At 26.7% G+C, this 11,068-nt stretch overlaps 4 protein-coding genes across 4 annotated transcripts in view; 3 read left to right on the top strand and 1 right to left on the bottom strand.

Annotated features, from left to right (window-relative positions):
- The window catches only part of NAEGRDRAFT_82303 (uncharacterized protein), a gene marked incomplete at its 3' end in the record, with an annotated part of 9,280 nt that extends 2,895 nt beyond the window's left edge, over nucleotides 1-6,385 (top strand). Inside the window, exon 2 of the mRNA XM_002668786.1 lies at nucleotides 57-6,385. Coding sequence (XP_002668832.1) covers nucleotides 57-6,385 — 6,329 coding nt within the window. The remainder of the gene's footprint in view (nucleotides 1-56) is intronic.
- A 1,191-nt stretch (nucleotides 6,386-7,576) lies between these two features.
- NAEGRDRAFT_76244 (uncharacterized protein) lies at nucleotides 7,577-7,948 on the top strand (the record flags this gene model as incomplete). The annotated part of the gene is made up of 1 exon (XM_002668785.1): nucleotides 7,577-7,948. One exon carries the CDS (start codon nucleotides 7,577-7,579, stop codon nucleotides 7,946-7,948), a length of 372 nt encoding a protein of 123 aa, XP_002668831.1.
- Nucleotides 7,949-8,348: 400 nt separating this feature from the next.
- Nucleotides 8,349-9,143, top strand: NAEGRDRAFT_76243 (uncharacterized protein; the record flags this gene model as incomplete). The annotated part of the gene is made up of 1 exon (XM_002668784.1): nucleotides 8,349-9,143. The coding sequence occupies one exon, from the start codon at nucleotides 8,349-8,351 to the stop codon at nucleotides 9,141-9,143; it is 795 nt and encodes a 264-aa protein (XP_002668830.1).
- Nucleotides 9,144-9,297: 154 nt separating this feature from the next.
- On the bottom strand, nucleotides 9,298-10,821 carry NAEGRDRAFT_82302 (uncharacterized protein; the record flags this gene model as incomplete). The annotated part of the gene is made up of 1 exon (XM_002668779.1): nucleotides 9,298-10,821. The coding sequence occupies one exon, from the start codon at nucleotides 10,819-10,821 to the stop codon at nucleotides 9,724-9,726; it is 1,098 nt and encodes a 365-aa protein (XP_002668825.1). The 3' UTR covers nucleotides 9,298-9,723.
- Nucleotides 10,822-11,068: the final 247 nt, after the last annotated feature.

Below are 11,068 nucleotides of genomic sequence, written 5' to 3'. Positions count from 1 at the left end.
TCTTTCCCCAAATAATTGTTCATGTTTTACAAACTATTATGGAAGTTATTGTCAAGATTTTGATTGTTTTGGGATAAAGAAGAGTAATTCAAGTGTTTGTTCATCATTAGGCACTTGCTCCTCTCCAAATAATTGCACATGTCAATCAGGATATTATGGAGTTGTATGTCAGGATTTTTATTGTTATGGAAACTTGTTTAATAGTTCAAGTGTTTGTTCTGGGCACGGATCTTGTCAAAGTTCAAATAATTGCACATGTAAATCAGGTTATTATGGAGCTAATTGTGATTCACATTTTTGTTATGGAAATCTGTTCAATACCTCAAAAGTTTGTTCTGGAAAGGGTGTATGCAATTCTCCAAATAATTGTACATGCCGATCAGGATATTATGGATCTAATTGTGAATTATTCGAATGTTTTGGAAACCTTTACAATTCCACACATGTTTGTTCCAATCGTGGCTCTTGTCTGTCACCTCAAAACTGTTCTTGTCAATCTGGATATTATGGAGAAGAATGTCAATTTTATGAATGTAATGGTTTGTTAAAAAATGATTCATTTGTTTGCTCTGGACGTGGCATTTGTCAATCTTCACAAAATTGTTCATGTCAATTAGGATATTATGGAAATGTTTGTGAAAATTATGAATGTTTTGGTCAATTATACAATTCTTCAAAAGGTTGTACTGGAAGTGGTTCATGTCTTGCTCCAAATAATTGTTCATGTGAAAATGGATACTATGGAATATCGTGTGAACTTTATAATTGTTTTGGAATTATCAAAAATTCATCAAATGTTTGTTATGGACATGGAAATTGTTCTGCTTTTAATAATTGCACATGTTCTATGAATTTTTATGGATATGAATGTGCAGAATTTGATTGTTTGGGGATAAATAGAAATAATGGAAGTGTTTGTTCTGGAGTTGGTTCATGTCTGTCACCAAATAATTGCTCATGTTCAATTGGACATTATGGAAATAATTGTGAATTTTATGATTGTTTTAATTTGAGATTTGATAACTCGACAGTTTGTTCAGGTTATGGAAGTTGTTTATCACCTGATAATTGTAATTGTAAAAATGCATATTATGGAAGAAATTGTGAAGCTTTTGACTGTTATGGTAAAATGTTTAACATGTCAAATGTTTGCTCATTGAATGGCATTTGTTCATCACCAAATAATTGTACTTGTAATGAGAATTATTATGGATATGATTGTAGTTTATATCAATGTTATGATAATTTATTCAATTCATCACATGTTTGTTCATCAAAAGGTCAATGTCTTTCATTCAATAATTGTTCATGTCAATTAGGATATTATGGAATTAATTGTGAACTTTTTGAATGTTTTGGAAACTTGTTTAATAGTTCAAGTGTTTGTTATGGAAAGGGTGTATGCAATTCTCCAAATAATTGTACATGTGATACTGGTTATTATGGATCTAATTGTGAATTATTCAAATGTTATGAAAAGATTTTCAACGATTCAAATATTTGCTCTTCCAATGGTTATTGCAATTCTCCAAATAATTGCATTTGTATGAATGGTTATTACGGACAAGAATGTGAATTATTCGAATGTTTTGGAAACCTTTACAATTCCACACAAGTGTGTTCGAAACATGGAGAATGTTCAACTCCTCAAAACTGTTCTTGTCAATCAGGTTATTATGGACAAGAATGTCAATTTTATGAATGTAGTGGTTTGTTAAAAAATGATTCACTTGTTTGCTCTGGACGTGGCATTTGTCAATCTTCACAAAATTGTTCATGTCAATTAGGATATTATGGAAATGTTTGTGAAAATTATGAATGTTTTGGTCAATTATACAATTCCTCCACAGTTTGTACTGGAAGTGGTTCATGTCTTGCTCCAAATAATTGTTCATGTGAAAATGGTTATCATGGAGATTCTTGTGAATTATTTGAATGTTTTGATATTGAGTTTAATTCATCAAATGTTTGTTCTCAGAATGGAAGTTGTGTTTCACCAAATAATTGTTCATGTCAATTGGGACATTATGGAAATAATTGTTCATTATTCAATTGCTTTAGTTTTGTTTATAATTCTTCTAAAGTTTGCTCATCACATGGATTATGTATTTCACCAAATGAATGTTCATGTCAATTTGGATATTTTGGTTTTGAATGTGAATTATTTGAATGTTATGGAAATTTGTTTAATTCTTCACAAGTTTGTTCATTATTTGGTGAATGTATTTCTCCAAATCATTGTAATTGCAGGAATGGATATTATGGTTTGGATTGTGAATTATTTGAATGTTTTGGAGATTTGTTCAATTCTTCAAATGTTTGTTCAAAACATGGAAATTGCTCTAAACCAAACGAATGTAAATGTAAAGATGGATACAGTGGAAATAGTTGTAATTTATATGAATGTTTTGGTGTTCCATTTGATAATCATACTGTTTGTTCAAAACATGGTGAATGTGTATCACCAAATAACTGCTCATGTGAAGAAGGTTACAATGAAAATAATTGTGAATTATTCCAATGTTATGGAAATTTGTTTAATTCTTCACAAGTTTGTTCCACTCATGGTTCTTGTCTAAATCCAAATAACTGCTCATGTGTAGATGATTATTTTGGTGAATCATGTGATTTATATTCATGTTTTGATATTTTATTTAACAACAGTTCAGTTTGTTCTGGAAATGGAAAATGTCAAATACCAAATAATTGTACATGTTATGATGGATATTATGGTGATGAATGTTCTCAATTTAACTGTTTTGGAATTGAAAGTATAGATTTAAATGTTTGTAATGGAAATGGTTCTTGTATTTCTCCAAATATTTGTTCATGTCAATATTCTTATTATGGTAATGAATGTGAAAATCAGACATTTGATTCAATTATTTGTTTTGGTAAACTGTCAACAGATAATCAAGTTTGTTCTGGAAGAGGAAATTGTTCTTCCCATAATAATTGTTCATGTGAAATATTGTCAACAACTGTTATTTACAATGGAAGTAATTGTGAATTTGAAATTTGTACTCTAAATTATTATGGAACAAATTGTTCTACTTATTGTAATGACAATGTGACATGTTCTTCTCATGGGAAATGTTCAGATGATGATGGAAAATGTTTGTGTCATTCAAATTCTATTCAAGGTTATTGGAATGGAACAAATTGTAACATGTGTCAAGATACTTATTATGGAGAGGATTGTTTAACGAGTATTTCTTCAATTATTAGATTCTCTGATAATGGAAATTCATTAATTTTATATTTGAAAGCTCCATCTAATTATGGAAATGATTCAGTTGACTGTAACAAATTAGTTCAAGTTTCTGAACAAGGAATTTTCCCAACTATTTGTCACTGGAAGAACAAGACATCTGGCTTATTCGAATTACAAATCTATAGTTTTTATAATAATAATTATACTCTAAAAATTAATACGAGAGTGTTTGAAAATTCTCCACCTGAATATTTATTCATTTCAATTCAACCTCCTGATAATCCAGCAACACCAATTGCTAAATTATCAACTGTAACACATAACTTTGGTGCTTTGGATGATATTGTAATTGATGCATCTTCTAGCACTAGCTCTTTAATTAATTTCAATGAAATTATCTATATTTGGCATGTTATCAATTCTCCTGAACCAATAATCATTAATAATAGTTCATCAATTATTTCATTTAAATATGATGAAATTCCATCTGGTAATTATTCACTTCAACTTGAAGTTTGTAATTATTTTGCTAAATGTAGTCATCCCATTGTTTACAATTTTACAAAACAAGAATTTGTAGCTCCACAAGTTAAAGTAGCAGATGATACACAATCTATGATTGTTAATTCATTGAATTGTCCTATTTACATTAAAAAATATACAGACCTTTCAGATTTAAGTGAAACAATCACATCCCAAATTAAATATGAATGGAAACAAATTGAAGGACCATCAGTTGATTTTAATGTAAAATCCAATGGAGATTTGGTGATTAATTCATTTTCTGATATTATGGCTAACAAATATATATTTCAAGTTATACTTTCTATTTTTGGAAAAGTTTCATCAGAGAAAATAACTTTACACACTTTGGAACCTGAATATACTATAATAATGTATCAATCAAATATATTTGATAACAAACATGTTCTTATGAATGTAGAAATTACTCCTATTGAATCAACAATATTATTGAATAAGTTTGATTGGAATTTTACATGTATTCAAGATAATCATCAATGTGATCAATCTTTACTTGATATTTTAACAAGGGTTGTACAATTTAAAGAAACATTATTTGAAATACCTCAGTCACTTAAACAAGTTGATATAACTCTTCAAATTGGTAATAACAAAGTTTCAGAAAGAATATTTGAAAACATTCCAAAAATTAGTTTATTGAATGTTTCACCTCAGAGAATATTATTAACTACTTTTGATATTCTATCATTGGATTTCCTTGTGAGTTTGAATGACAAATTTGATGGAATTGATTCAGAAATTGAAAGAAAATGGCAATTGAATGGAGATGATTTACCATCTAATTATTTGACAGGAGTTGTTAAGGATATTTCAAAATCTAATTCAATGAATTTATTAATATCTAAATTGATTGAAGGAAGTTCAAACATTTTAACTTTCAAAGTCACTCACATTTCATCAATGGTTTTTGATTCATTTTCTTATAACTTTAATGTTGCATTAAATCCTAAACCATGTAATTGTTCTATTTCTCCTTTAACTGGTTATGCATTAGATACTGTATTTTCAATCTCATGCTCTAGTTGTATTACAAGTGATACAATATTACAAATTTCATTCCTAGATTTTATAACTGGACTCAAAATTCCTCTCAATGAAGGTAAATCTTCTCAAATTGATATTCAACTTCCTTTCACTGGTTCTGAATCTCTTTCACTCTTCTTTACTACTAGGAATATTTATTCTAATTCATATACAGAATTAGAACTAAAACAAACTATTCTCCTACCAAATGTAACAAATTGGACAGAAATTCAATTGAAGAAATCTTCTTGGGATACATTCTATAAATCAATCCCAGTAGGTGATCCAAGAAAATTAGTTTTTGGTTATGTATTATTAACAGTGGATGGTATGGCAAGAAGGTATTTACCAACTCTATCTCAATTGACAACATGTTTTAATGGTGGAATTTATAATTCTCAATTTAAAACATGTAACTGTTTACCAGGATTTAAAAAATTAGATTGTAGTTGGAATGAAACTTATTGGAATGATATTTCAAATTCCAAATCTAAAACTTTAAATATAATGTTTGATGAATATGAAGAAAGAAACTTGAATGAACCTCAAAATGAAAAGAGATTATCAACTCAAATTTCAACAATGTATTATTTATTGATTAATTATGATGAATTATGTAACGAAATGTTGAATAGAATTTTTATAATTTTTAAAAATCAATTGAAAGATGGAGTGAAATTAACACATTTAATTTTATCTGAAAATTTGGTAAATACAATGTCAAATGTTTTCTCTTTAATTGTAAAAGCAAGATTATCAATAGATTTATCAATTAATAACAAATTTTATGATGAAACTATGAATTGTTTATCTGATTTATTGATTTTGAGAGAAAGAAGTCAATTTGTGAAAAGTTCTGTAATTTTTGAAAATGATTTGACATTAGTTATTTCTTTAAAAATGTATCCAAGTGATTTATCTGAAAGTAAATTTGAATATCATGGATTTAAATATTTAGAATATCCATCATTAAGTTATTTTAATAATTTTGATTTTAGAAAAGTTGTTTATTCAAGATTAATTATGAAACCTATTTATTATAATACATTGAATGAAACTTTAATTGTAAATGATAACTCAACCATCATTCAAACAACTATAAGAAGTGCTAATCATTCTCTTTATTCAGAAATTGTAAATCAAAATATTTCAATTTCAAATAACTTAATTTCTTATTATTTTCAATTTGAAAAAATTGTAAATTCTTCTACAATTGAAGAAGAATTTAATTCAACTTCAATGAAAAAGATAAGTACAACTTCACAAGTTATTTGTCAAAGTGAATTCTCTCAATGTGATACAGAACTTTCAGATAGAAATATTTACAAATGTAAATGTTCTTCAAAAGCACAATCTGTTACTATTCAAGAAGTTATTATTCAAAAGGTTGAATTTTTAACCATTCCAGAATCATCTAATAACTTGCCTTCTCAAATCATGAAACGAAAGCAATCTAATGCTGAACTTGGTTTTTTAGGATTTCTTGGAATAATTCCACTCATTCTCATTATCATTTTGATTGTTATTATTATTCAAAATAAGAGAATGCATACTGAGTCGTTCATTCAAGAAGAAGAACAAGTTGAATTGCAGTGGTCTGTGTAGCTAGGCATTAAGATTAGAGTATTATTAGTAAAGCAGCACATCTTGAAATAAATTATCACAGATTACAGCACGTTTACTTCAACTTGTCAAGATTTGGGGAAATTAAAATGTTTTCATAAATATCATCTTTCAATGATTTGGCACGTAAGCTCAATATTTTATGCTTTCTCATTAAGGTGGTCAAAATATGTAGAAATGATGTTGTTCTATTGAAATGGATATGAACACATGCTGAAACAAACAGTGAATAAGAAAAATACACAATCCCAAAACCAGGTACATTGCATAAGTACTTAGGTTATTTCCAAATTCCTGTTTGAGCAAATGTCTACCGAACCAATTGTGTGAATGTTCTATTGTAACAGCATTTAATACAGTTATAATAAATAGAGGAATTTATTTACATTGTACTTAGAGTAACTCAGGAGTGGTGATTCAGTGTACACTTAAGATAAGTTATATTACATCCAAACACTGGAACTTCTTCGTTACGTACTATATTAATTGTACATCAGTTAGTTACCAACTGCATTTCCTTCTACTATTATTTGATCTTCAATATAAATGGACATGTATTAGTGATCCCAGTCTTAGCAGCAATAAAATGCTTAGAATAATTCTGCTAATATTAATTCGTAGTATAAACAGAAAATCACACTATTCTAATATTCCTACTGTATCGAACACACAGTCAAGTAGAAAACAATTAACTACAATTGAATAATTTTTATTGCATGTATTCAAAATTAACATGGATATTAAAATGGATCATCTATTGTGAAAAGAATAAATTTACTCCAGGAATGATAGCTTAATATCAAGATGTCACTGATGGGAAATGATGCTGACTTGGAACCAGATTCACTATTGGAAATAGAAAAGTTCAAGTATATTATGTGAACAAAGACACAATTGGTGACAAAGTTATTTGAATCATGTAGCGCTCTTGAAAGTGAATTAAACAGTAATCTAAACATTTTGTGTTAAATTGTTCCACAAACTAGTTATTATTAATTATCTCACTGGAAAGTGAAGTCTTAAACCTATTAGATTATTTGATAGATACATTTCTTCTGAACTAGTACTAATTCTAATAATATAATTTATTAAGTTATTTAATTGTATTATTAATGTAGAATATTAAAAATTACTAAAATTAGACAATTATTTTAAAGTACTTTTTGAAAAAAAATGAAAGGTTTGCTCTCATTAAATCGTTCCGTTCTTCATTCCGTCAAAGGTTTTAAGAATGTACCAATCAGAGGTTCTTCATCATTGAAACATTTATTTACTACTCCGTCATCATCATTACATGTCTCATCATCATCATTAAATTTATTTATGATGAATAATAACCTAAAGCCTTGCAATTATACAACAAGTCTTATTGTTAATAATAATAATAATGAATCATCAACAAGTAAACCTTTAAATCAATTAGAACAATCCATGTTACAAGGAATTACTTCTATTATTCAAGCTAATAATGAATCTTTTTCATCAGGTGATTATATTACTATTCAAAAAAGATATGAACAGTATGTTATTATTATTATTATTTAATTATTTTAATTATTAATATATTTAATATTATTATTATTCATCATCATAACAACATAACATCATCAAAATAATAATTCATAACAATCATAACAACATAACATCATTACAACATATAATAACATCATCATCATAACAATCATTGATTAGAATATATAATCAATTAACAAAATCTAATCATCCAATTCAATCAGAATTAATTAAAGAGAATGTATTAAAATTAATTTCAATTAGTATTGAACATTTAAAATTGATTGAAAAAAAAGAAGAATTAATATTACCATTATATAAATTAGAATGGAAGATTGCATGTGTATTACAAATAATTGGAGAATATGAACAAGCAGTTATTAAAATTACTAGTGCATTAAATTCAAAAGAAGGAATTGAAGAAATTCCACAAATGAAAATTGTAAAGGCTTCAATTTTAAATAGTATGGGATTAAATGATCAAGGATTTGAATTACATAATAAAGCTATACAAGAAATTGGACCTAAAGTAACATGGAAGAATGGATTAGAAGCATCTTTAGCATTTCATGAATTGGGTGAATATTATTTAAATAGAGGTGAAACTGGAAAGGCTGTTCAAAATTTTGAAAAATCACTTTCAATTAGTGAAGGTTTTTATGGATGGATGTCACCACAAACAACTAAAACTGCATTATTATTAAGTAGATTATATTTAGAAACTAATAAGGTTGATTTTTCTGTTATTTTAGGTGAAAAAGCTTTAATTGGTATTGAATTATTTTTAGATTTATATGAAGCACAATTAATTACAATTTCAGGTTCATATTTAGCAAGAGCATATGAAAGAAAAGGTTTTTATCCATTTCAACAATCAACCATTTCAAGAGTTTATAATATTTTAAGAAGAAAAAAGAATGAAACAGATACACAAACATATATGGAATGTGTTTTTAAATTAGAAAATATGATGGGTTCATGTAGATTCTTTCAAGGTCATTTAAAATTAGCTGATCAAACATTTACTAAATTAGATCAATTAGCTGAATCTGTAATGCCTGAATGGATTAAAAAAGATTCAGAAGAAGCTCAATTTGAATTAGCCTATATGAAATATTTTACAGGTATTTCTAAAATTGGATTACAGGAAAATTCACAAGGTATTTCTGAACTTGAACAGAAAAATATTTTTAAATTTACAAAGACAAGATTGGGCATTACACTGTGATCAATATATTAATAAAAATTAATAAATTTTTTATTATTAATTATTCTTTGTCTTTATTGAAATGAATTGGCATTTTGTTACACACATTCCAAACAATTTCTTTATCCTTTTTTAGAGTTAATACAATTTTTCTATCATTTCTAAAATGTTTTGTAAATTTTATATTTATTGGATATTTAATATTATTTGAATGCTCACAACCCCAAAATGTATGTTACAAATATTTAAAGTTCTATTATTTTGAGAATGAACAATACCTTTAAATATTCAAACTCTATTCCATTTAAACTATTGATACTAATGACATCATAAAATTTAATGCGAAATACTTTTGTCTTTCATTCTTAATAGTAGTAGTATATTAAGATTTCGTTTCATTTTTTAAACTCAACATATTGTGAATACAGTGTTATAATAATCATGTACTTGTTCTTTATACTAATTTATTTCAATATTTGTTTTGATTGGAGAAACACCAATACCTAGTTTTCAATAAATTAACTCTAAATCTTCCTATTTAATATTCTACTACTGCTACTAACAGTATTTTGATGGTAGAATGTTATGTAAATATATTAGGTTATAACCTATTCTCATAGGGTACACTAATAAGCATTGTATCTTCTTCAATTCCTGATTTGAATAATTTTGAGAAGAAACCTCTCTTTTGATTATTACCACTGCCATTACCACTACTACCACTACCAATACCACCTATAGCACCATTACTATTCATCATCATTATGGAAGTTTGTTGTTGTTGATAGGGATAATCCATACTATTGGCTCTACTTCTACTACTACTATTATTACTTTGATTACTATTAGCTCGTTCTCTTTGAATTGCATTACTATTAGAACGACTATTTCTATTATTATTATTATTATTATTATGTGAATAAGGAGAGGAGGTAATAATATATTGTTGATCATTCAATAGACCACCACCACCACTATGTAATGGTGGAGACATGATTAATGAACTTGCTTCACTCTGTTCATCCAAATCAGATTCTATACCACCTCCAATACCACCATCAATACCACCATCAATAATAGCACCTCCAACACCAATATTTCCATTATGATAATTATGATAATTATGATAATAATTATTGTGTGTACTCAAAGTTGAATCAGTGTAATGTGTTAAATCATTTTCATCTCTAACAATATCACGTATAATTTGATTAGATTTATGAAATATATAACACATTAAAAATGGTGTAAAATCTGATAGAGAATTAATAAATCCAATTACAATAATATAAGAATCATATAAAATTAAAAGTCCATTTCCATATAATGAAATATAAATTTCAGTAAATATTAATTGTGAAATTGATTGTAATAAATAAACCATTATACAAATAATCATTGAATAAAATAACCATTTGCTAGTTGATTCAATTCTATTCATTAATTTTGGACCATTTCTATAATTATATGAAGATTGTGATGATAAATTATATTCAATATTATTTTCATTCTCTTTATATCTATTATTATTATTGAATGTTGTTATTTGTTGTTGTTGTTGTTGTTGTGGTACTGTTGTTACTGCTGCTAATTGTGTGGTGGTAGTATTTTGTGTTATTATTTGTGTTGGTCTTCCATTAGTAGTGAATGAATTTCTTTTATAAATTTTTAAACCTTCAACAAATGATAAATTCCACATTGATTTTCTTTTCCAAATTGAGTAAAATAAAAACCAAATAATTAATGAAAATGATAAAAATGCATTTAAACAATGTTCAACTCTAACAATCCATGTAAACCATATTGTATTCATATTTGGTGAATATAAATCTGGATAACATTTAATAAATACTAAAATTGACATTGTAATTTCTAATCCAATCCATAAAATACTACAAGTTATAAATATTAATAAATGTTTAAATTGTCTTTTTTGTATATTTGCA

This window comes from Naegleria gruberi, assembly GCF_000004985.1.
Source record: "Naegleria gruberi genomic scaffold NAEGRscaffold_102, whole genome shotgun sequence".
Classification (NCBI taxonomy): Eukaryota; Heterolobosea; class Eutetramitea; order Acrasida; family Naegleriidae; genus Naegleria; species Naegleria gruberi.
Note: the sequence above shows the minus strand (reverse complement) of the source record. Positions and strands in the feature narration are given on the sequence as shown.